This window comes from Eptesicus fuscus, chromosome 6 (genome assembly GCF_027574615.1).
Source record: "Eptesicus fuscus isolate TK198812 chromosome 6, DD_ASM_mEF_20220401, whole genome shotgun sequence".
NCBI lineage: Eukaryota > Metazoa > Chordata > Mammalia > Chiroptera > Vespertilionidae > Eptesicus > Eptesicus fuscus.
The window spans coordinates 8,058,657-8,084,706 of NC_072478.1; the positions used below are offsets into that span (position 1 = coordinate 8,058,657).

At 51.8% G+C, this 26,050-nt stretch overlaps 1 protein-coding gene across 1 annotated transcript in view; it reads left to right on the plus strand.

Moving 5' to 3' along the window:
* Positions 1 to 206: 206 nt before the first annotated feature.
* Positions 207 to 26,050, plus strand: part of ADAMTS2 (ADAM metallopeptidase with thrombospondin type 1 motif 2) — a 255,810-nt gene continuing 229,966 nt past the window's right edge. The window contains exons 1-2 of the mRNA XM_008151418.3: positions 207 to 380; positions 1,306 to 1,700. Of these exons, the coding sequence (XP_008149640.2) occupies positions 248 to 380; positions 1,306 to 1,700 (528 nt within the window). The 5' untranslated portion in view covers positions 207 to 247. The remainder of the gene's footprint in view (positions 381 to 1,305; positions 1,701 to 26,050) is intronic.

The window sequence follows — 26,050 nt, forward strand, 5'->3', positions numbered from 1 at the left end:
CGCCGTCCCCGCCCTCCCTGCGCTCTCCTTCTCCCTCCCGCCCGCCCGCCTCCCTCGCACGCTCCTTCCCTCTCCCCGCCTCTCCTCCGAGCTCCCCGCCCTCCCCAGCGCGCCTTGCCTCCTCCGCCCAGCGCCCTGCGGTGCTGCAGCTGCAGGCGGCTCCAGCTGCCCCAGATGTGGGCTGGGCAGCGCGCGGGGAACTTTCGCGCCGGCTGCGAGTGCGGGGCCCGGCTGCGGTCCGGCTGCCATGGATTCGTCAGCTGGCGCCGTTCGCCGCCTGCTCTGCCTTTCACCGCTCCTGCCGCTGCTGCTGCTGCTGCTGCTGCTGCCGCCGCCGCCGCCCGCAGACGCCTGGCTCGCTGCGGCTGCCGACCCCCCAGGTAGGTGCGGCCCGCCCCCACCCCCACGACCCCCATTGGCCGGCCCCGCCCCGCCCCGCGCGCCTCCCCCCTCCTCCTCCCCCTCGTACCCGGGAGCGTCCTGCCGGACTTGGGCAAACTCCGAGCGCCCCGTCAGGGGCCAAGTTGGCCAACTTCGGGCCGGATTGGTCGCGCAGGGGGCGCCCCTCGCGGCGCACCCGGACTCCTCGGGCCGTGGGGAGCGCGGAGCCCTCGCGGCTCTCCGGACGTGGAGCGTGGCGGCGGAGGAATGCCCCGCGGCGAATCGCCTAGAGCCTGCCCCAGCGGGTCCTGGGGAGCCAGGGCCAGGCTGCTCCTGGGCTGGCGTCCGGGGATGCTCCCGAGGAGCCGAATGCCGACCGCGCCTGGGGCCCTGAGGGTCGGTTTGGGCGCCTCAAAGGGGATCCCCGAAGATCCGAGGGACCCTGCTCCACCCCTCCGGGGACGGGATGCTGTCGTCAGAGGCCGCCTGTGCCGGGGGGAGTCATGTCCTCGCCGCCCCAGGGGCCACTGAAGGGTGGAGGCTCCCGGGGGGCGGGGGGCGGGGGGAGTAACCGGGAATGGCTTCGGAGGGGCCCACGTCCTGCCAAGGACGGTGGGTCCACGGTGGCGGGGTCGCTCTGAGGTGGCCGTCCCCTGGGGACCTGTGAGGAGCCCGCGGAGCCCCAACCCCGATGGGGCCAGAGGAGTGCTCTGGGCTGGCAGGGTCCCAGAGGGGGACCCCGGGCGGCGGGATTAACTACCCTTCCCGGCTGGCAGATTGCCGGGGAGCTGCCGGCTAGTTTCTGGGGGCTGCCTGGAGGAATGTGCTTCCCTTCGCCTCGGGGGCGGGACTGGGGTGATGCGGGCTCAGCCGGGCTTGGGAGCTCCCGGGTCCCAGCGGCTCCCATGCGCCTTCCCATTGCAGGCGGACCCCTGGGGCACGGAGCCGAGCGCGTCCTGGCGGTGCCCGTGCGCACTGACGCCCAGGGCCGCTGGGTGTCTCACGTGGTGTCGGTGCCGACTGCCCAGGCCGGGGTTCGGGCCCGCAGGGCTGCCCCCGCCCAGACCCCGGGCTTCCCTGGAGGCAGTGAGGAGGCCCCTGACCGCCGCCTGTTCTACAACATCACTGTCTTCAGCCGAGACCTGCACCTGCGGCTGCAGCCCAACGCTCGCCTCGTGGCGCCCGGGGCCACGATGGAGTGGCAGGGGGAGTCGGGCACCACCCGCGTGGAGCCCCTGCTTGGGACCTGCCTCTACACTGGAGACGTGGCCGGCGTGAGGGAAGCCTCCTCCGTGGCGCTCAGCACCTGCGATGGGCTGGTGAGTAGGCACTTCTCCACCCCTTTCTGGCCATGGCTCTTGCCTGAGCTCCAGAAGCCTGTTACCTGGGTGTCCCCTGGGAGGGCCAGGCCTGCACTGAGGGCCTTCTCTGCTTAGGGACCACAGGGCATACACTGGGCGGGTGGCTGGAAGGCAAGTTATTTTGATTGACGGGAGAGGGGTGATTTATGCAGGAGGGGGTCCGGGTCTCCAAAGGGCTGGTCAAGTAGCCATGTGTCTCCTTTAGGCCTGCAGGCACAGGTGTTGGCTTGGCATCAAGGTGTGCGTATATGTCTGTGCACATGTGTTTGGAATGTTGATGTGTACACGTATCTGGGCACCTGTGTGAACACGTGAATGTGCCCTTGTGTGTCTTGTGCACGTGTATCTGTAGGTTTCTGCTCATTTGTGTGTCAGTTGAGTGTGTACCCTGTGCATTTTAGTATGTGCCATACGTGTGGAGGACACATACACTGGCAGTCAGTCTCCTTGTCTCTGTGTGTGCGGGTGGTCCCAGCCCAGGGGGCAGGCAGTGATGCTGAAATGCCCAGTTATCCCTCTGCCCCTGGCTATGGGATCCACTGGTTTTTATGCTGTGGGTTCCTGTGAACTTCAGCTGGTTATTTAAAAAGTCGGTTTCTCTCTCTATTTTGAACCAAGGGGAAAACTGGGAAATGCAGGCTCTGGTGCCCATGGGCAGCCCCTGGAGGACAGGAGAGAGGCTGGGGGAGGTCCCCTCCTGGGGCTGCCTGGGGGTTCCTGGAGCCCTGGGAAGTTCTCCTATTTCAGGGGCCCAGAGGGACCATGGCTTGACATAAGAGCCTTGGAGGAAGCCTGGATCAATGCTCAAGGAGGAGGCTGACATTGGCGGTGTTCTGTCCCGCCGCCCAGGGACCTGGCACACAGCAGAAGCCACTGCAGTTTTCTATTTTGGATAGGATGTGTGGTGGTCAGGCCGGCTGTGCTGGCAGGTCATCTAGACCGCCCACCAAGGGTTCCGCTCTAATTGCAGCTCAGAAGACTCCTGCTCCGAGGGAGTGGCCGCTCTCCCAGCCCTGCAGCCCCTGTCCTCAGGCTCATCCTGTTAGCTACAGAGCCAGCAATTACTCCAGAGCCCCACAACCGCTGGTATTCTTTTTATGGAGACACAGGAAATGTCACTTGTTGCTTCAGAAAATCACTGCCTTTGGTTAGAACCTGGGCGTATTGCAGACAACTGTCCATGCCCTTGGAGGAGTTGGGTTGACATGGGGCAGCCCTCTATGCCCAGTTGTCTCTGAGGGTGTCCGGGGGCTCACTGGTGTGCCTCATTTTACTCTAGAGGTGAGTCGCCTAAATTAGAGGAAATGGGTCCTGGGGACTTCAGGATGGGGTGGGTGGGCTGGGAAGAGGGGACATGGATGCATTTGTTGGTGGACCAACTTCTGGGTACTGATCAATTCCCAATGGAACGCATTTTACGGATACTTTTTCATTGTATCATTCATTCTTCTGGTCAGTGATTCATTTGTTCAACCAGCACCTCTAGTGTGTTTGTCCACTGCGCTGGTCAGAAATAGGGCTGGCCTGGTGCCCCTCTGGGTCTCACACGCTCAGGGCAGTTGATAGGCTGAGGAGCACTCTTGCTGGGGCCCGAAAACATACTCCTGGGGGCTACTTGAAGAATGCTTTGTCAGTGGGCAGCCACACAGGCTGGCAATCCGAGCAGAGGGAAGAGGCACCAGGTGTGCCTTGGCCCAATCAGGATAGGCAGATGTCCTGGACGTGCTTCCAGGGCTGAAAGGAAGGCTGGAGTCGGAAGAGGGGCTGGGGCCTCCCAGAATGGCCTGGAAAGCTGTCGGTGAAATGGCCCAGAGATAGTGGGGCAGCATCATGACTTCTTTTCTTTTTCTTTCTCTTTGCTGTGTGCATCTGTTCTGATTTTATACCAATTAATTTCTTAACCTTTAAGGTCCCTCTGTGCATCAGTGATAGGCTCATATGCTAAGGGCTTCATGCATCATGCGTCTGGTCCTCAACAGTGGCCCTGCAGGAGAAGGGTCTTCATGCCTGGTTTACAGCTGGGCAGCTGAGGCTCAGCCCTTGATGGCAGGAGTCTGGCTTGGTTCTCTCCACCTATTCTTCCATGGTGCTCCCAAGTCTGGTGGGTGAAAGACACTGATATATGATCCGAGGTGTACTTCCTGTGCACGCCCCTCAGTAGGTCTTCCACGGCTAAGGGCACAGCATCCTCCCAGCAGCCCTGGCTCTAAACCAACATGCCTCATGTAGCCCCTTCCTGGGCAGCTCTTGCTCTTCCTTCATTGGTAGTGAAACACGCCCAAGCAAGTGTGGTGCAGATCCCCGAGGCTCTTGTTAAGATACAGATTCTGATTCAGCACCTATGCACCCTCCCTACCTTCCCTCTTTCCCCCCACCTCCCAGGTTCCGAGCTTCTCATGAGCTCCCTGGTTGATGCTCCTGGGCCTCAGACTATACGTTCAGAAGCAAGGCTCTACAGCCCCAATTCTGCAAGGGAGCTCTGTGGGTTTACACCTTAAGTTGCTCTGAGCAAATGGGGTTCAGTGGGCCACCAGCGTGGGAAATACTGGGCCTTGCGTTCAGCCTGGGAGATTCAAGGGGCCCATGGGGCTCTTGGAGAATTTCTGTAATAAAGAAACATTTTGAACTCTGTGAATCCAGCACTTCTCACACAGATGGGACCAGGGAACCCTGCTCTGCAGAACGTGTGGAACTAGCTTTCCTAGAAGACATGGGAAAACCATGGAGCAGGGCTCAGCAAGCAGCTGTGGTCTCAGTTTAAGTTTAGATACTTAGAGGAGCCACAGAACTTTTTAAAAATATATATATTTTATTGATTTTTTACAGAGAGGAAGAGAGAGGGATAGAGAGTTAGAAACATCGATGAGAGAGAAACATCGATCAGCTGCCTCCTGCACACCCCCTACTGGGAATGTGCCCGCAACCAAGGTACATGCCCTTGACCGGAATCGAACCTGGGACCCTTCAGTCCGCAGGCCGACGCTCTATCCACTGAGCCAAACCGGTTTCGGCTCAAGTCAGATTAGTTTAAACAGAAATGGGAAGTTATTAGCTCACATCATTATGTGGCTTCAGGCATGGCTGGATCCAGGTGCTCCCACCAGGTCATGAAGACCCTTGCCTCCACATTCCTATGTGTTTGTTGGCTTTGTTCTCAGATGGAATCCTTCTGTGGCGAGTCAAGGGGCTTCAGCAGTCCAGGCTGACATCTTTCTCTGATTATTCAGCTGAGTCCTGAATGTCACTCTGGTCAACTTGGCATCAGATGCTCCCATGAGAATCAGGACATGGCGTTTGCAGAACCCCATAGATGGAGAGTGTAAGAGGTGTTGCTCCCCCAAATGATATGAGGTTGGGACCCTGGGCCTGCCAATATGCAAATTCTATTGGAGTCAGGTAGAGATGGAGACTCAAGAAATGCCAGATGGCCCAGCCCGTGTGGCTCAGTGGTTGTGCATCGACCCAGAACCAGAAGGTCATGGTTTGATTCCTGGTCAGAGCACATGCCTCGGTTGCAGGCTTGATCCCCGGTAGTGGGTGTGCAGGAGGCAGCCTATCAGTAATTCACTTTCATCATTGATGTTTCTATCACTCTCTGAAATCAATGAAAACATTGTTTTTAAAGAGAAATGCCAGATGAAGACTCGCTTCATAAGACATTGTGCCCTTTATTTTCAGAGAGGCTGAGAAATGGAAAGGGCCCAGGTTCTTTCATAGGCACTGGTCAGACATTGTTCATAATATTTACAGGAAAAGGTTAAAGTTTGCCTTTTCATGATGCCTGAGGAAATACTGCTTAACACAGGGTTCCTGTACATCATGTTGCTAGGGAAGGCTTTTCTGGCACTTCTTGGGCCACAGGACAGGTGTGCTGATCTCACATCATCCTAATATGCTCATTAAACACCCAATGAGAAAGCTGTTGGCATAAAAAGTAATACTAGTATATCACAGGTCACATGCCCCAACTCTGCGCCATGCTCCCTGCTGAGCACCTTATGCAGTTTAATCCTCAGCACCCCGTGGCTAGTGTCTGATATTATCTCCATTCTACAGATGAATAAGCTGAGGCTCCAAAGCCAAGACAGCTTGCTTCAAGCTTTGCTGCCACTGTTTGGATGCTTGTCTGCCTGACTCTAAGACCATGTTCACCACATTTTATTACTTTTGTTTGCATACCAACAAAAAGGATAAAAATGAGAGATGCACATTTTTGAAACATTCCTACCCTTCTTCTTTGACTCCTGGAGGCCTTCTGAGTCAGAGGTGTTGACCATTGTCAGTGAGTGAGTGGGAGCTGGGAGCAGGCCTAGTGGTCAAGTGGCCTACTGATAAGCTACTGACCTGCTCTGCACTCCCTCAGGCAGCCTGAGTCCTCATGGCTCAGTAACGGCAGTGGGGACACCAGTAGAATAGAAGCACCCTGTCCTCCCTCTGTCCCCTGTCAGTGCAGCTCTGGGGACCACTCCAGCCTGGCCTCTCTGACCAGTCAGGGCCAGTGATGGAAGCCTCCAAGGGTTGGGCAGTGGGAAGGGTATAACTTCTGAAGCCTTTTCCCATTCTGGAGCCTGAGGAAGGCGGTGTACACCCCGGTGATTCTGTGATGCAGTGTCCCCTTGTATAGCTGAGATTCAGAGAGGCTGCTGCCTTGTGGCCTGGGACTACCCTGCTGGGCTGCCATCCTTGCCAGGCACCCTCTCTGTTTAGTCTTGCTGGACATTAAGAGTCACTAAAGGCTTCAGAGAGAAGTCATTCGCTGGCCTAAGAGACCAAGATGAGTTTTATTTTTCATAACAAGGCTGCTGCCTTTGTGACCACATACTCGGCTCCAGCTGGCTCAGATGCTAGAGTGGGGTTGACAGGTGTGGCAGGCTCAGGCTGTGGGGCTGTGGATGCAAAGTGTCTGGGACTTGCAGGGCCTTCCTTCTCCCATCCTCCCTTGGCACTAGTCTGAGGGCATTGAGAGGGTCTCAGGCACACCAAAGAAGGGCTGTGGGAACTTCCTGGTTCCCTGGGTGTTGCAATTCCTCAGGTCAGAGGAGCAGAGGCACCTGCTTAGTCCCTGCTCTTGGCAATCCACACAGTTGCCCAGGGTAGTCACAGTTTCTTCCATGGCTTATTACATTCCTTTTTTAAAAACTCATTCCGTTTAAGTGACAGAAAATCAGCTTATAATGAATGAAACAAGCAAGGGACATTTTAGGCCCAGTTGTCCTTGGGATCCTAAGGAGGGCCAGCTTCAGGCATGGTTGGATCCAGGGGTTTGGGAATGGTTTCAGAACATGCTCTCTCTGCCTTTCAGGTCTATGACTCTGTGTTTATTTCAGAATAAAAATGAGCCAGGCAAAGAGAGAAGGATGGAAAAGGAGACAGGACTTTTGGCCATTCTCTTTCTGTAGGGGCACCAGCAGTTCTGGCTTAATTTGTTTTCTGTGGTAGCAATCTCTCAGAAATGGAGAGTTCTCCTTTGTGGATGGTTCCTGCTAGAGTCCTGGGGAGTGCTCTGATGGATTTTGTTTAGGGTACAGACCCATCTTTGAACCAATCATTGTGATGTGGGCCTGGTCCAAGTCTCTTGCTCACCTTTGGGGTTGAGAGTGAGGGACAGATCCCCAAGTTTTGGAATTGGTTGGGGTTTTATCATAAAAGCAAGAAGAAGGACAGTATGCCAGGCAGATGAAAATGGTTGTTGCCACACTCCACCTGGGCTCTAGTCCTCCATGTCTGGCCCAGATCTCCTTCAGACTTGTCTACTCAGCTGCCTCTAAGGCTTCTTCCCTTGGTGACCCTATGCTTCTGAAATGGAATGTGGGTCTCTCCCCTTTCCTCCAGATCTCACCCTTTACTTGGACTGGAGTCTTAGAATCCTAGATGTCTCTGGACTTTATCCCAGTCCCCAACTCTCCACCATGCCTGACCCCAAGCCCTGTCTTTAGCTCCTGTGTTCCTCAGCTTTTCATAACTGGCCTTTCCCCAGCTACTCTTTTGCTACACAGCAGCCAGACTGATTTTTATAAACCACACATTAAATCATGTCACTCCTTTGCTTAAGACTTTTCAATGGTTTTTATTGCCCTTAAACACACACACACACACACACACACACACACACACACACACACAATCCTGTCCCCGCCCACCCTCCCCCCCCCAAAAAAAATCCAAACCACTGACCAAGCATTCAAGGTCCTCCATGACCTAGCCCAGTGGTCTCCAGCCTTATTTGTCACTATGTACCCCTCATGCCTGTGCTACAGTCACACTGTACACTCCAGCTCAGGACCTGTGCATAGACTGTGCCCTCACCTGGATCACTCTCATCCTTCTCTCTTTGCCTGGCTCACTCTGTAGGTTTCAGCTAAATGGCACTTCATCCAGGAAGCCTCCCGGACATTCACATGCCATGTTGCACTCTGTGGTTCTTGGTAACTTGTGCCATGGAAACTTGTACCTGGCTAAGTCCACAAGACCCAGCTCCAGCTTTGGCAAAGCTCAGCTGGGAGCCATGAAATGTGAGTGCCTGGGAAGCAGGGCCAGAAACCAGTGCAGGGACTGGTAGGAGAATCACCAGGAGACTCTGTGCCCCCAGTGCCTAGGGCTGGCCCACCTCTCCCTGTCTGCTCTGCTGCGGACCCCAGAATGTCCATATTCAGTGGGCAGGCCCCCTTGGAGAATGGCCAAAAGTCCTGTCTCCTTTTCCATAGGAAAGCACTTGTGTACACATGTGGTCTTACACGTTTTTTGTCTTCCTCATCCCTTTGGGGTCTCTGAAACTCAAGTTGAAAACACCTGGTTTAAATAAAACTAAATAAGGGAGGGAAGTACCCCTGGGTCTGTATGGAGAAGTGTTGGGTTGGGATGAGGAGACCTTGGACTCGGCTCTGGCAAGTTACCATGTAACCCTGGGCAAATACTACCATCAGTCTCAGTTTGTCCAGAAAGTGGAGGCTGGAGCCAACCATTTCTAGAACCTTCCCAGGCAATTCCAGGTGTCTTAGGGGCTAGATGGGGAGCAGACACAAGTGAGGGGATACGGTTGGCAGAGGGAACTCTGGTGAGTCCATGTCCTGAGTTTCTTCTTTTCTTAATCCTCACCCAAGGACATGTTTATATTGATTTTAGAGAGAGAGGAAAGAAGGGGAGGAGGGAGAGATAGAGATAGAGAGAGATAGAGATAGAGAGAGATAGATAGAGATAGATAGAGATAGAGATGGAGAGAGAGATATCTCTATCATGAGATAGATAGAGATAGAGATGGAGAGAGAGAGAGAGAGAGATAGAGAGAGAGAGAGAGAGAGAGATAGAGATAGAGCGTGTGCCATACATATCCCAACTAGGGACCTAATTGCCCTGAGTGGGAACTGAACCTGCAAGCTTTTGGTGCAAGGGACAATGCTCCAACTGACTGAGCTACCCAGTCAGGGCTGCCCTGCCTTTCTTGATAGATTGCTGTCCCTAGGGAGTGTGGGCTCCTCGCTGCCTCCAATGTTTCTTCAGAGAAGCTGCATTTCTGAGTCTGTTGACATGTGAAGACCCTGAATGTGCTTTGACATCCCCTGAAGGGGCCTCCGCAGGTCGATGTGGAATTATTGGGAGCTGTACTGATAGCAGGATGGTTAGGTGGGCCATGCAGGCAGGGATTATACTGGGGAAATGTCAGCTGAAGGCTGTGGTCACCAATTCAATGCCAACGGGGTCCCTGATTTGGGGTGCAGCAAGGTGGGGGAGGCTATTCGGTGAAAACAGCTCAGTTGTGAAACATCAATTGTGATGTTTCAGTTAAAGTGACCCAGGTGAAGCAACTCAGGCAAAGTGGTTCCCATATCACAGGTAAACATAGTCTTTAATGGCAACTGAAAGTGTACTCTGTTGAGGCAGAGGTGAAGCTGGCTTATAGAGAAGAATGCCCACCTCCAGTCCCAGATTGGTCTATTTCTATGCAAATAAAGAACTCCACATCAGCACAGTTTGATTGGCTCAAATAGCACTGTCCTAATTGACCAGAATGGAGCTGCTTTGATTGATCAATAAAGATGCAAATGAGGCTATAGCTGTGAAGCCCTGATTGGCCAGGGTAGGTCTTTAGCCCATTGGTTGATTTAGGACCCTAGGAGCTCCTTTGTAAAGGTGGGCTCAGATGGGAGAAACACAGGGCAGGAGGCAGACTGCTCAGTGCAGCTTTTCACTGAAGCACAGGGAGCAATGATTGTTAGACTCGGTTTATAAATTTGAGCCCAATTAACCATCAGGAGTCCTTAACAGGCACATTCATTCTTAGGGTTGACAGGAGCTTGCTGAGAATCCAGCCTTCATCATGGCCACCCCATGCATCTGGCCCCAGGGTATTCCCATCCTCCTAGCTGGCCTCACCATCACTCCTTCTAGGGGGTGACTTGGTGGAAGGGAAGGGGCTTTCCAGGCACTCTTCCCTGTGGGGGCGGGGAAAGGATGTGCACTGGCCAGTGGTTGCCATGATGGAGGTTGACTTGTCAGAGGTTTGTGCTCCAGGTGGCAGAACAGCAGCCTGTAGCCCCTACCTGTCTCATGGCAGCCATTGAGAATGGTGTAAGTGCATTCGTGGTCTAAAACCCAGACTCATCTCTTCAGTGAGTAAGGCATCTGAAGGCACTTAGAGAAGTCAAAAATCATAGAGACAAGCAGTAGAGTGGTGGGTGCAGGGTCCTGGGAATGGGGAATTAGTGTTTAATGGGCATAGAGTTTCAGTTTTCCAAGGAGAAAAGAGTTCTGGAGATGGATGGTGGTGATGATTACACAATATTATGAATATCCTATCTAATAAAAAGGGAATATGCTAATTGACCATCACACCATCACAAATGGTGGCACCCACAGCCAATAAAAAGAGGGAATATGCTAATTGACTGCCATGCCCTCACAAGATGGCAGCACCCACAGCCACAAGATGGCAGTGCCCAGTCCCCTCAGCCCTGCCTCATCCAGCCAGAGTCCCCCAGTCCCCTCACCCTGCCTCATCCAACCTCAGTCCCCCAGTCCCCTCAGCCCCACCTCATCCAGCCGGCATCCCCCAGTCCCCTCAGCCCTGCAGCGGAAGGCAGTTGGGGATGATCTTGCTGGCAGGGGAGCAGTTAGGCTTCAATCAGGCTGGCAGGCAGAGTGGTTAGGGGCAATCAGGCAGGTGGGCAGGTGAGTGGTTAGGAGCCAGCAGTCCTGGATTGTTAGAGGGATGTCCCAGATTGGAGAGGGTGCAGGCTGGGCTGAGGGACACCCCCCCCCCATGCATGAATTTTGTGCACCAGGCCTCTAGTATTTAATTAGCATTGAACTGTACAATTTAAAGATGATAAAGATGGTAAATTTTATATGTATTTTACCACAATTTAAAAAGGCATCTGAGGATTCCTGGGATTAAGGGATGGGGTGGTGTCCCTTGAACCTTGCTGGCCCAGCTTCTCCTCCCCTGAGTAACCTTTTTCTCTGGGTGATCAGTGCCTATGGTGACTCCATACCACTCTTGCCCCCAGGAACAGCCTGGTGGCATTGGAAGCAGTCTATTATTTGGAGGTCCTTGACACATTTCTGAGCTTCACTCTGATTGGACAGGCATAAGTCATGGAACTTTTCCATAGCCACTCACTGTGCCCAGGGATGTGATGTCCTGATTGGTTATGGCTTGAGTCACATGCTCCATCCCTACCCAGGAAAGAGATGTTTTGGCTCCTCACCTCCAGGCTGCCCTGCCAGTGAGGGTCCTGCAGAGAGGTGTGTGAGGACTCATGGAAGCCACTGCTGTTCCTCCAGAGAAGGCCATCAAAGGGTCATCGTGTGCACTTTCTACTTCTGCTCGCAACATGTGTCCTGTCCCTGCAGTTGTCTTGGAAGCCAATCCCTGCTGTCCTCATTTTACAGATGAGGAAACCCAGGGCTCCCAGTTACTCAGATCTATAAGGCTTTCACTGTGTGGGGGTCACCTTCCCCTTGGAATCCTCTAGGGTAGAGCATAGTGGAGTCTGACTTGGCCTCCCTCTCAGGAAGGCCAGCATGGTTGGTTGCTGGTGTCCGAGCCTGAGCCCACCTCTTCAGAGGCCATTCCCTGTCACCTGTTGCCCTCTACTCTGATTCCGTTACGGGGCCCTGTATTTCTGGCACTGATTGCTGAGTGAAATGAAGCTGCTCATTCAGATGTTGGCAGGTTCCAGATTCCTCCTGCCCGATGGCCAGCCTTGGCTGTCCACACCCCCGTGTCCCTGGCACTTAGCAGGTAAAGATCCTCACTCAGGGTTAGCTGGGAGGTGGGGAAGGCCGGGTCCCACCCAGTCATGCTGTGAGGACCGAAGTACATCAGGCAACACCACAGCAAAGGAGTCACTGAGGGGCTCATTTGACCTGAGCAACTGGGACACTCAACATGGAGGCTGGCTTTGGTGCATAATGGTCTTACCTGTGGCTGGGATCTCTTACTCTGGTCTCTGAGATCTATAGGGGCAGTTGCGTGTGTGGGGCCTCTCCTAGGATGCTGGGACTGTACTAGCAGGCAGACTGTCATTATCTCCACTGCCCTCCTCTGCTCAGTCAGCTGGGGATGGGGAGGTTTCTGTGCTGCTGTCAGAACATATGAGGCTGCAGGGCATATGTGAACACGTGTGCATGTTTGTGCATCTATACATGGGAGTGCATATGTGTATGTGAAAATGTGTGCATGCAGGTGAATGTGTACACATAAATGTGCATGTACTTGCATATCTATATGTGGGATATGTGAGCCTGTGCACGTGTGTGTGTGTCTTGTGTAGGTGTATATATGTGTGCATTTGAGTGAGCCTGTACATTCTTGTGTGGTGTGCATATGTGTGTTCTTGGCAGGGTTTTCCTGCAGGGGAGGGGACTGAGGAGGAGTGGAGGTACTGAGAGGAGAGGAAGACCTCAGTCCTCTGAATTTTGGTACCACCTTAGACTACTCATGGCAGGCGCTCTGGAATGAGAGGGCTCAGTTAGGAGCCTCTGGCTTTGCTGTATATGCTTCATATTAAATGTCAGCTGTCCATGGGTCTGTGGTGCTGTCATTAATATGGAGAAGTTATTACTGAGCCTGGAGCCAGCTCCTTGGGCTCACCCATGAATTTCAATTACGCTGCACGTCTACTCCAGGGCCTGTGGATTGAGGAACTTTTGCTTGGAGGCAGAGGAAACTCTGGCATCCAGGACTCCAGGCCCAGGCAGTGCCAAGAGACCAGAAAGGCTTGGTGCTGCCTACCTGGCCCTGCCTGCACACTTCAGTGATTAGCAGTGGACTTAGTGTGGGCTGCAGGCTGGAGTGTCACACTGTCAGCTCTGCCCCATGCTGCTGGGTGACCTGGACAAGGGCAGCATCTCCCACTGAACCGAAAGCAAAGAGGTGTCCATCCACACGCACCTTTTGGGGTGTTTGCAAGGATGAGTGCATGACAAGCCCTTAGCCCAGGCCAGGGTTTGGGAAATGTTGGCCATTTCTATATTTTTTTGGTGTCTAAGGTGCCATCAGGGATTGGATATACCAAGAAAGAGGGGATATACCCAGCGCCTTAGCCACAGTACCACCAGGTGTTGGCACTAGCCACCCTGCCCCTAGTTGCTAGAAGCTGTGGCTTGTTTCTCCCACCTCATTCTCTTTGCTTAGTGTGTGACTGGCTTCATCCACTTCGGGGTGTCTTCCTCTCCCTAGTAAAGTAGGGGGTCACCAGGGACATTCCTCACCAAAACCACACACACTGCTGTCTCTGTGCCTTCCTACACATGCCTTTTTCTATCCACAGTGTGACTTTGTAAAGACATCTGAGTGGTAAGGGTCTCAATACAAGAAGTGCTGACCCCGCATATGACTCAGGTGCAGGATGGCAGTGCGAAATGCCATGGCCAAATTAGTTGCCTGCCAGCCAGTGCCAGCCAGCATATGTGGCTGCTGGCAGAGATAAGACCCACTGATTTTATTCCAAGTTCAAATGATAAATGTGGCATATGTGTGTCTTAGAATCCTGAACATTCAGTTTGATGATGATGATGATGATGATGATGATGATGATGATGATGATGATGATGATGATGATGATGATGATGATGATACAAATGACTTTGGGGCTGAGAGTTGACATAAAACTCCCAGGCTGGGGAAACAGGGCAGTGGCAGAAGCCAGCCATTCACACCAAAGGAGCGAGCCCTTGCCCACTGTGAGAGCAGAACACTCAAGCATTCATTTTGAACCAGGGCATTTCTCCTTTGATAGCAGGGATTGAGACCACATGGCAAATAAGATGTATTTTTGTTTCATGCAAGGTTGGTCTAAGGCTCAGTAGTGGCCAGTCCGACTGGGACAGAGCTTCTGAAGGTATGAGAAAAAGTGGTTCAAAGCCATGAACAATAGAAATATACAGTTGACTCTTTTTTAAAAAAAATTATTGATTTTAGGGAGAGAGGAAGGGAGAGAGAGAGAAACATTGATTTGTTGTTCCACTTATTTATGTATTAATTGGTTGATGGAACCATAGCCTGAGTGTATCGGGACAATGCTCTAACCGAGTTACCCAGCCAGGTCCTACAGTTGACTCTTGAACACCTGGTGATTGGGGTGCCCACTGCCCATGCAGTGGAAAAGCTTTGTATACCTTAAGTTGGCTCTCCACATACACAGATTTCCAGCCAACGGTTCACTTTGAATTGTGCAGGTCTGAACTGTGCAGGTCAATTGAAAAAATTCCATGGACCCACACCATTCAAATCCATGTTGTTCAAGGATCAATTGTATATATAAAATGTATTATGCCACATGTCATCTCTAGTCAGTTGCAAAGGAAACCTCAGGTTAAGTGATATCACGTATAAGCTTTATTTTTCTGTCTGCCTGTTCTTGTACCTGCTTTAAAGCTCTCATATGTTCATCATGAGAGCTTTAAAGCTCTGATATCTAAAGTGTCAGCTGCTTTACAGCTGTGCTGTCTGCTGTGGTAGTAGCTATGAACTATGTGAGGCTACTGACTACCTGAAAAGTGGCTGGTCTGAGCTGAGAGGTACTCTGAGTATAAAATACACAACAGATTTCAAGGAGTTAGTACAAAAAAAGGATATCAAATATCTCATTGGTCATTTTACAGTGTTGATAACAGGCTAAAATCATAATACTTTTGATATATTGGGCTAAATAAGATATATTGCTGAAATATCAACATAACCTGGCAACATATGAAGTTCACATTCCATTTCTGTGGGGCAGAGCTGCTTTGAAACATCTGGCTGAATACGCCCCTTTTGCTGTTATTTTTTTTTTTTTGCAAAATTTTGTTGGCTGGTCACATCTGTTTATTCTTCCAGTTGAATTTTAGAATTGTTCTGTCAGCTTCAAAAGATCCCCAGTGAATTTGATTGGCATTGAATTAAACTTAGAAACCAATTAAAGCAGGTATTGACATAATTTACAATATTTGCCAGGAACATGGTGTTTTTCAATTCTGTTTTGATGCTGCTCAGTGAAGTATTATGCACTTTTTATACAGGTTACCCATTGTTTTTAATCAGGGTCATTTCAAGGATATTTTTTTTTTCTTTTTGCCATTGTGAGTTGAGTCGTTTCCATCTATTGCTGGTATACAGGAAGGCTATTGATTTTTATATAATTATCTTTTATCAAGCGGCTTGGTTGAACTCATTAATTCCAATATGTCTTTGTGGATTCCGCCGGGGTTTCTAGGTACACAGTTGTACTGTCTGAGACAACGATAATTTTGGAGCCTCATTTCCAATCTGCTGGAACCTGCAGGGTAATGTTAAGTAACAGTAGTGGCTTTGCATATCTGCATCTGCACCCAACTCTGGTAGGAACACCCTGGCGTTTCTCTGTTTAATAAAATGCTTGCTTGTGGACTAAAATAGATTTCGAGTTGGTAATATCCTCTGAATGCTAGTTTTCTAAGATCCCATTTTTATGAGCAAAGGAGGTGAAATCTAGATAGGTCTAACACCCCACACCAACATCACTGTCCCCCGAAAGCCAAAGACCTTATAATTCCCAGGGGCTGTCTCCTCCTGACCTGAGCCTCAGAGCCCCTCACGTGCCTGCTTGCAGGCCCCCAAATGCAAGCCAGCCCCCCATTTACAGCTGTTGGACCCCGCTCACAGGAAGCATTCGTGGGGGGTGGGGGTGGGGAGCTTTGTTTAGGAAGGTGGAGGAGGCTGCCCTGGCAGCTGTTTAGCTGGCTTCCATAGAGCGGGGTCTGACCTGAGAGGGCACTGGCACTTTGATGAGCCAGGTTCTCCTCTGTGTGTGTATCTCCCAGGGGGCAGACCTCCTGAGTCCCCTCCTGAATCTTTCAAAGACTGTGTCCCCTCATGGAGGCCTAGGACATGTCCACACAGTGTTCCACTGTTACCTTTACTTCCACAGGCTTCCAGAAGGTCTTTTCCCAAACAAAGACCATTGCTGCCTTAAAGGAAACCTGTGGCCCGTCCGTCCTGCAGCGGCTCTGTCTGCCAGTAGACGGGCATGGGATTGGGGCAGCTTTGAATAATGCCTGTGCCTAGGCCTTGCCGCATGAGATTCGGATTTCTCAGACCTAGTGGGACATGGGGGTGGTCTGTATTTTTCAAGAGCCACACCGGAGAGTCTTATGCATGCATGGCAGATGGATACCCACTGACCTAGAGAAAGGTCATAAGGCATGAGGTCAGACAGAACCAGGTTCAGGGCCTGGCTCCCCTCTTGCTGGCCTGTGACCCTCAGTTTTCCTCATTGTAATACTGTCTGCCTCAAAGGGTGTGTCCTTGAGGGAGTGGAGAAGAATAAAGCTGGCTGGTCTCAGTCCAAAAGGATATCATGGGAGGATGAGAGTGGAATTAGATGCTGACCCAGAGGAATGGTCAGGCCTCCAGGCAGCCTGGGACAAGGGAAGCTACCACTGACCCTCCCTGCCCTCTAATTCCTCACCTGCAAATTCGGACCTGGCAGAGGGAGGGCAACCCCCTTGCATCGTCATCCCTGAGGCTGGCTATTCATGAAGCAGGTGCCTGGAACTCAGTGGGCACTGTGCATTGATTCTATAGACCCTGTCTGGCAGGGTAAGGGCAGGGGCCACATCCTCCTGGGTGCTCCTTGGTGCTCCCAGCCAGATTCCAGGCATTGTTCTGGGCTTACCAGTACTAGTCCCGAGCAGAGGCCTGTGCTCCTGGGTGAATGGACCCGCACACACCAAACATGCAGGGTGAGGAGAGGTCCCCAGCCAGGGCTCAGGTCAGCTGACAGGGAGGTTCTGAGCAGCCCCCAAATGCAGCTCCAGGGACAACTGTCACAGGGAGGGCTGGGAGGTTGTCGGGGTAGTGCTGGATCCTGGCTTAGAGCCCTCCCTTTCCTTCCCACTGATGGCCTTCCTTCTCTTCCTCTCTCATCCCTTCTCCCTGCCTCCCTTCTTCCCTCTCTCTCTCCCTTGGTCTTTCCTTCCCTTTCCTCTCCCCTCCCTCCATCTCCTCCTCTTCCCTCTTTTCTTCTCTCTCTTCTCCCTCCTCCTTTTCCTTTTTCTCCTCCCTTCCCCCTTGCCCTCCCCTGTCTGTCCTCCCTTCTTTCCTAGTATGAGTGGACCCCCACCTCTTTGTCCAGCAAGACTCTTCAGCGATCCTTCCTGGGCAGTTGGCTCTGGCCACATTGCTGGCCACACCCTCTTCCCAGGCTGTGCCTGCATGTCCGTATTTACACATCACTTCCTGTGACACTCACAAACCCCCACTGCACTCTGGGAATAAGTGGCATCATTCCGCAGTATGGGAGGAAATCTGGGCTGGGAGAGGGGGTGTGACCTACCCCAGGTCACACAGAGCTCAGATCCTGGACTCCTTCCACTGCAGCTTGAGCTCCCTATGAAACCTTTGCTGTCCCCAGTGGTGCACATCAGCCCCCACTCACATTGGCAGGATTAATTACTACAGGGGAAGGGGAGTTTCTCCTCTCCTTGGGGACTGAGTTCTTGCTGCACTTCCCAGCCACCAAGGTCAAGGCTTGCACCACTGTCCTACCAGAGTAGTCTCCACCTCACATAGGGTAGCCTGGCCTTTGGGTGCCATTTTTGATGTTGGGGTGCCCAGGATCTCTCTGGCTGTTCTTACTGGGAAGGCTGGTAGGACCAGGCTGTGCGGTGCCGTGGGCGGTTGTACAGGTGGTATTCTGCACAAGGGCACCTGGGCAGGGGGTGAATGAGGCCAGCCTCTGTTCAGTGTCTGGGAGTGGATGGAGTAGAGGGCAGAGTGGCCAAAGCTGGGTGGATGGATACAGGAGGGCGCAAAGGGTGTGCCAGGCATTTGCCCCACTGTCAAGATCACGTTGCTGCATTCATTTCTTTGAGGAACCTCCTGGATCCTCAGGACTTGCAGCACAAGAACAAAAGCCAAGGGCAGCTGCAGGGAAGCTGCTGGTTGTGGAGGGCGGCTCTGGTGGCCTGGGTGAATATATTGGGACTGGGCATGATTAGGGAGGGCAGACAGTAGTCTGGCTCTGTCCTAGTGTTGGCCTGTCCCGATTGGCCCCTGGGGCTCAGGGCCCTTGTAGCCCTCTCCTAGGGGCCTGCAAGGTCCCCTGGTTCCTGTGGACCTGGCTCCCAAGAGTGCAGAAGGCTGCTTCAGCTGGTCTGGCATGGGGCCCTCATCATGACATTCACTTTGGGCTAATGATAAGGGGAGGGTACAATCCTATTGCTGCTGAAACTCAATCCTACCAAGTTTCTGTGATAACTGGTGGTTGCTACGTCCAACCCTCACCCCAGATGACAGGGCCTCCATGGGCCTAGACCTTAACCCTTTGTTAGCTTGGGTGGATTTATATTCTGAGTTCCCATTGCAGTTTACCTTGCTGCCAGGCCTCTCATGTTGGTTCCTTCTGTTTACTTAGGCTCTAGAAAGTAACGAGCCTTTCAAAGTACTTCATTAGATGTTTTAATTTTTTTTTCAGATTTGACTTTTTAAAATATTTAACTCCTTTAATTCAAGTGAAGTGTGTTTCCTGTACTGTGTAAGATGTTGGTTTTAAGTATTTACTTTTTTCTAAATTGCTACTCTGTTGTGTCAGCACCATTCATTTACTAATTCACCCTTTTCTTGAGACTTTGGGACATGTATTCCCTCATCTATGGAGTTCGTGGAGGTGATCTGGTTTCTTTTTACCCTCTCTGTTGTTGTTTTGTGTTTTGTTTTGTTTTTTTACACCAACAGTAGGCTTTTTAATTTTTTTTTGCTTAGTGATATGGCAAATATCACATTGGGACTTAAATGTTTTGGTTATTTTTGCCCATTTTCCAAATGGATTTTGGGTTTGTTTTCTTATGATCTTAAACAAAACCATAAGAGGTCCCTTATTTTGGATGATATGAATGGCCCAGTGATGTCCAGGATGCAGCAGATTTCAGCAAACCTTTGCTGAACAAGAGAATGACAGCTTCCTGATGTTCAATTTTCTCAGGGAAATAAGAACATTGGTTTAAACCTTTCAAAATATATTCCAGTAGGCTTATTACTAAGAACTTTAGAATTTCATTGCCATCACAAATAGGACCTTTTCCATTATGTTATTAGAAATATGTAGGAACACTTCATCTAAATAGTTTTTTTAAATTGATTTCAGAGAGAGGAAGGGGGAGGGAGATAGAGATAGAAACATCAATGATGAGAGAGAATCATTGATCAGCTGTCTCCTGCACGCCCCCTACTGGGAATTGAGGCTGCAACCTGGGCATGTTCCCTGACCAGAAATTGAACCTCAACCTCCTGGTTCTTGGGCGGACGCTCAACCACTTACCCACACCCGCGGGGCAATACTTAATTTAGATACAGCAGGTGACCATTTACTCAGAATGCCTTCAACCCGCTTAGTCCAGATTAACAATCTACTCAGAGTTTAGGTTCTTTCATTCCCAAAGGGCCAGAGGGCAAAAAACAGCATGTTAGTACAATTTATATATGCACCTGTACAACTCCAGGTAAACATTGACAACCATCATTGACCCAGCAAACCCGAGCCCCACCCAGGCTCCACCTATTTCTCGTTCTTCGCTCTCAGTGATACCCATCCTCCTCTTTGCTTCAGCAAAATCTGTTATCACAGTGGCATGCATGCAAACCATGGATGATTGCAAAAAATCCTTCTAAAATAAATCTCTCACTTGGATGTTTCCCATGTTTGCATTCCCAGATATGCCAGTTTCTATATTTATTTTGCATCTAGGCATTTCATGAACTTCCTTATTATTTTTCCCTTTATTGTGGATTTTTTTTTTTGGGAGGGATTTTTGGAATATACAATTGTCTTCTGCAATTCCTAATATTTGTGTATCTTCCTTTTCAGTGTTTATTTATTTTGTGTCATTACATTGGTGACAGTGTAAAATCGAATTTTAGTGATTTTGTGTGGGAGCCACACCATGTATTCCAAGCATCTGGACCACAGCCATGGAAGGGAAATGAGAACCAGGTCCTGCTTCTCTCTCTGCGAATGGTGCTGGCAGACAAGTCTTGGCGACGGTGGCTCTCTGGCCTTCACTCACCCACGTGGGGCAGCTTTTCTCTCCCTGCTCTGTTGCATCAGGTGGAGCTGACACAGGGCAGCTGTGGTGTTTTGTAGGGAGTGGGTAGCAGTGACTGGCAGGCATCCATTAGGTCAGGGAGCCTCGTTCATCCCTGTGGCCTGCTAGGTGTTCCCTGTCTCGGGAGAGCAGTGTACCTGGCCACCAGGTCTTCCAGAGACCTCCCTGAGTTTCAGCAGGAACGTGGTTCAGTGAGACACTGGCAGGAGGAGGCTGGCAGGCAGCTGGATCCATTAGTATAACATGAAGCCCTGAATGAATTTGGATTTGAGAGACCCATTGGAGAGACCCAGACTTGCCCCTTACCAGTGAAATCATTTCTGGATGTGTGTTCTCCTTGTGCAGGGTGGAGTCTGCAAACTGGTGGGCTGGGTGCCACATCCACCCACACATGAGTTTTGTTTGGCCATCCCAGTGTTTGACAAATTTCTCACGAAGGTCCAGAGGTTTCCCTTGAGAACCTGGGAGAGCTGTGAGGCCTGTCCCCTCAGCAGGGACAGAACACCCCAGAAGTCTCCCACTCTCCCTATGATCACCCTGGCCCACCTCATCAGCTCTCATTTCCTGTGTGGTCCCTGTGTCCCTACCTCAGACTTGCTCTCATGCTGAGGTGGGTGCCTCTTGTATCTCATCTGTGAAAGGTGAAAGTGGATGGCAGTGACTGCACTGGTGGGTTGGTGGGTTTTGGTGAGGATTAAATGAAGGCTCGTGGCTGGTACTTGGTAGCAAATAGTCCTTCTTAAGAGGTAATACTTCCCTCATGTCCCTGCTAGGAGGAGACAGTGTGTGAGTCACTGGAGGCGTATGAAGTACTTTACAGATATGAATTACTGTGGACTGCTCCCCAGGCTGGGCTGGGGCTGGGGCTGGGAATGGGAGTAGGGAGGCAGGACTGGGGGCGGCAGGCCCTGAGGAGCCTATAACCGACCTGGGATGCGTTGCCAGATGAGGCCGTGACTGTTCTGAAATGGAATGCCTGGGTCAGAATAAGGAGAACAGATGTTGACGAGATGAAGCCAAGAGTTGCTGACATCACTGGGAGCCGGTCAGGACACAAGGGGCTGAGGTCGAGGGTCCTCTGTCCTTTCCTCTGAGGCAGCATTCCTGGGGCAGATTCAATGGCTGGGAATGTACACACACACACACACACACACGCACACACACATACACACACATGCACACACACACACATGCACACGCACATGCTGTTTCTGCCACCAGATTCCCCCACCTGAACATAATTAGCCAGGATGTAGAAAAGATTTGCAGCCTGGAAGGAGAGAAGAGAGTCTTGTTGGCAGGCAGGCCAGGGAAGAGAGATGCAGACCTGGATGGCGAGTGGTTTCTGCAAGACAGAGGAGCAGCTTTGATGGAGAGCTGTCCGCAGCTGCTGGCCAGGGAAGGGGAAGCACAGCGCCCTTCCTCCATCATCTGTGGATGGGGAGCCTGTCCCCTAATTTCTCTCTTGACTGTGAATCTGGAAGGTACAACCAAGAGGCTGTGGAGGATTTGCTCCTGGTCAACACCTGTGTAATTGGTGCCTGCTGCCCTGTCCCTCTGGGATTCTGTCCCTATGTCCAGACTCCCGCCACTGTGAAGGACAGGAAACCCAGTGCAAACTGGCTTGAGTCAAAAGGGGATGCTCAGGCCTCCTGCCCTGTTCCATCGCTGCCTCCCTCCCCCGGGCCTGGCATCAGGAGGTTCTTCCCTGAGAGGACACAGGCTCACCTGGCACAAACTGCCAGCCCAGCGGAAAGACCTTCCTTTTCTCTTGGGGTTTCAGCAAATCTCAGAGCTGGTTCTCATTGGCTCAGGCTGGGTCACATGTCAATCTTTGAGTGAATCACTGAGGCCATGGCAGCAAGCAGGACTTCTATGAGCCAGGCCTGGTCACATGACCACTAGCTCCAGAGGAAGAGTCTGTGGTCTGAAATGAGGGGACCCAGAGGAGAATGGATGGGGGCCCAGTGGAAAGCCAGGCTGCTGTGTCAGGGGAGCAGTGGGCACCGCTGCATTCTCTGCCTCCCAGACCTCTGCTGCCTTCTGCCTTCTGCCTTCCCCCTGGCCCGCCTGCCTTGCCCCCTTTCCAAGAGCTTCCACCTCCGGGTAAGCTTAGACCTTGAGACCAGCATTCAAGACCCCTCCTGACCAGTCAGCATTTCCGGCTTCTTCTACACACCTTATTCTCCCTGCCCCTTCATCCTGTGGGCCCGGGGAAGGAGCTCTGAAAGACCTTAAGTTCCTGTCCAGTGTCAGCTCTGCCTACGTTGAGAACAGTCCTGTCGCAGGACTAGGAGGGGCCTGGTTGTTTTAGCTGCAGCTGGACCTAAAACCTCTCTGGGGATGTGAGGGCACCAGGGCCTAAAACAGTCACAGGTGTGACGAGGGAGCTTGCAGGAGCAGCACAGACAGACTGGGGCTTCCCGGGGGCCTCTGGGTCTTTGTCTGAAGTGCTGGGAACCCCATACGCCTGGCTACCTACTGTCACCATCCTGTTCTAGGAAGCCCTTTCTGTCCTCCTCCTCAAGGCACATAACACAGCTGCTCTGCAGCACCCGCTTGCAGCTCCGCCTCCTCCTCACCCCTTCTGTGGCATTAACCCTCTTGGCAGTCTGGTGAGGCCCATGGACCCCTTATCACAATAACGTGTCTGATGCATAATATAAAATATATAAAGGACACAAATGCTGTTTACATGAAGCTATCCACACTGAAAACATTTATAATACAACAATAGATGTGGTTTTCAATTTTCTATAGTAATCTATGCCTTTTTGTTTGGTGACAGCTTAATTAAGATATAATTGACATATCATATATTTTACCCATTTAAAATGCAAAATTCACTGGCTTTAGTATATGTACAGAGTTGCACAACCATCACCCAGTCAGTTTGAGAATAGGTTCACCCCCAAAAGATACCCCATACCCATTGGCTATCAGTACCCATTGCCCAGCCTTTGGCAACAACTAATCTGCTATTCTCTGTCTTTAAAGATGGACCTATTTTGGACATTTTATGTAAATGGAATCACACAATATTTTCCCTTGTGTGTCTGACTTTTTTCAGTTAATGTGATGATTTCAAGGTTCCTCTAGGTTGTAGCATGTGTCAGAACATTACACGTTATGGACAAATAATATTCCATTACATGGATATACCACAACTTTAAAAATCCATTTCTCAGTCAATGAATATTTGGGTGGTTTTCACATTTTGGCTCTTATAAATAATGCCAGTAGGAACACTTGTGTACCACTTTTTCATGTGTTTTTCCATTAATGTGTGAAATAGCAGGACCTAGCAGCACATGTCACAACCTCTGGCATTTGAGTCATGCTGAGTGTCAATGCCACTTTGTCTCATCTGTGCCAGAGGCAGTGAGAGATGCAAGTCCCTGTCACGTCTGTGGTGATGGGCACAGGAGCCAATCATCTGCCGGGCTGGATGTTTCCATCTAGCTTGGGGGAAAATGCCAGTTCTCAGCGGATAGTGAGGGTGACATGATTTCTCTCCCAGGTCATAGAGCCCCCCTGTGAGGGGCCCTCCAGGTAGGGAGTGCCGTGAGGGCGGTGGCAGGCTCTTTGCTATGGGTGCCCAAGAGACCCTGGTGAGAGCTGTGGCGGGATGATGTGGTCGGCAAACTCATTAGTCAACAGAGCCAAATATCAACAGTACACCGATTGAAATCTCTTTTGAGAGTCAAATTTTTTAAACTTAAACTTCTTCTAACGCCACTTCTTCAAAATAGACTCGCCCGGGCGGTGGTATTTTGCGGAAGAGCCACACTCAAGGGGCCAAAGAGCTGCATGTGGCTCGCGAGCCGCGGTTTGCCGACCACGGGTCTAGAGCAAAGTGGCGGCTGGCCTGCTCTGTTCTCAGCCACATGTGCTGCCCATTTGGAGGGTGGTGTTCTCCCTTCTTCTCTCCCAGCCATCTGTGTCCCTAGCTTGGGAGGCCTGTAGTTCGAGGGTGTGGGCCCCCCTACTGGACTGCTAGGGCCCCCTCTCCAGTGTTTCCCTCTCGCCAGGCCATTTCCCTTCACAGCTACTTAAAAGGGAATACAGCCAAAGGCCTGTACGCAGGAGCCACCATGGACTTTACCTCAGACACAGACCTGGCCCCCTGCCAGCAGCTGGCTTCGTGCTGGCCTGGGATGGCACTGGGCTCCTGTCACGTACCGTGCAGCCCCTGCCAGCTCGGGGCTGAGGAGGGGCTCCTTGGTTGTGTAGAGGCTGGGTTTCTGGCTCCCTTATGGTCTTGCCCGAAAGGCTTGGGTCCTCCTGCCTGCTGCCCATCTCTGTCTAGGGGCAGGATCCAATCCTCCTGACCCCATGTGGGCACTTGGGAGAGAGAGCACCCACAGCCGGGTGATGCCTTGACAGGTGCCCTTCTTTGGGGACACCTGCAGTTAAGGGCTGGGCTTCAACCTGTGTGTGAGAAACCAGGTCTCCCTGGAGCTCCCTCCGAGGCCCCCACTGGGAGCAGCCGCAGCCTTTCCAGCTCTCTCACCCGCTGCACTTGGGTTATTGTTGTATGGCCTGGGCCCTACCTGCCCGTGAAGCTGCCAGAGTCCTTGTAGGGTGCCCTCCCAGAGGGGCCTCTTGTCTTGCTTCTTGTATTTCAGAGGCAGCCAGAGGCTGTCCTGACTTTGTGGCTGGCAGTGGCTTTGCCAAGCCATCTATAATTGGCTACTGGCCTCCTCCTGTCTCTGGGGAGTCTTATATGACAATGCAGCTCATTTCAGGGCCTGCCGGAGCACTCAGGGTTGTTCTAGGGTTGCCCTGAATCGAGGGGTGGATCACAGCCTGTGGTGGGGACCTGGGTGATGGAGGGAGAAATGGACTTTGTGCTCCTCCTCTGTGACCTTGGGCAATTACTTCACTTCTCAGAGCCTCCAGGGCCTCAGCCATGAGGTTTCTAGTAGGGACCAATCTGAGGAAGGAATGGGGTGTGGGCACAGCTGCAGGTCATCTCTCCAGTTCTGGGTCCTGTCAGATCCTGGGTTGCCTGGCACCAGCAGTCCTGGAATAGTTTACCATGCTTTACAATGTTTTTTTGTGGTTTTCTAAATCCAAGACTGCCTATGTAGCCGAATGCAGAAATAAACCAAAGGAAGGAGATTGCAATCCCCTGTAGTCCCACCAACATTCTAGTGCACATCTTACATATATGTGCATATGTGAATAAACACACTTCAAAAGACAAGCCATACCATACTTTCTCTTTGACCTGCCTTTGTTTGCTGTGTATATAACAGACATATTTCTGGATCATTTAATGTTCTACCTAACGTCTTTGACCAGAGGCAACAGGAGCAACTCAGGAAATGTGAAGAGACCAGGATCACTGGACACTAGGTGTCCACGGGCCTGCGAACAAGGGTGCCAGCACCTACTCTTCCCAACCACCCAAGTCAGAGGTCTAGGGTGTTCCTCCTTGGTCTCACTCTTGCAGGCCCATGGAGACAGGTGTGTCACTGGGCAGTCTCTGGGAGGGGTCCCAAGGCAGGTTGTGTGTGCAGGAACAGGGTCTGAGTGGAGCTCAGGTCAGGGGATTGTGTGTGCCTTCACCTGGAGAGGAGGACTAAAGAGGTGAGTGACCAAGGGAAGAGATAGGCAGAGCGAAAAGTGCCCACTGGTCCCCTACCACATAGAAGACCAGTGAAGACCTGACTGGAGCTGCTCCTGTGCTAATAGATAAGAGACTGAGGGGGTGACGCTATGTGCGGGGCCAATGTGAG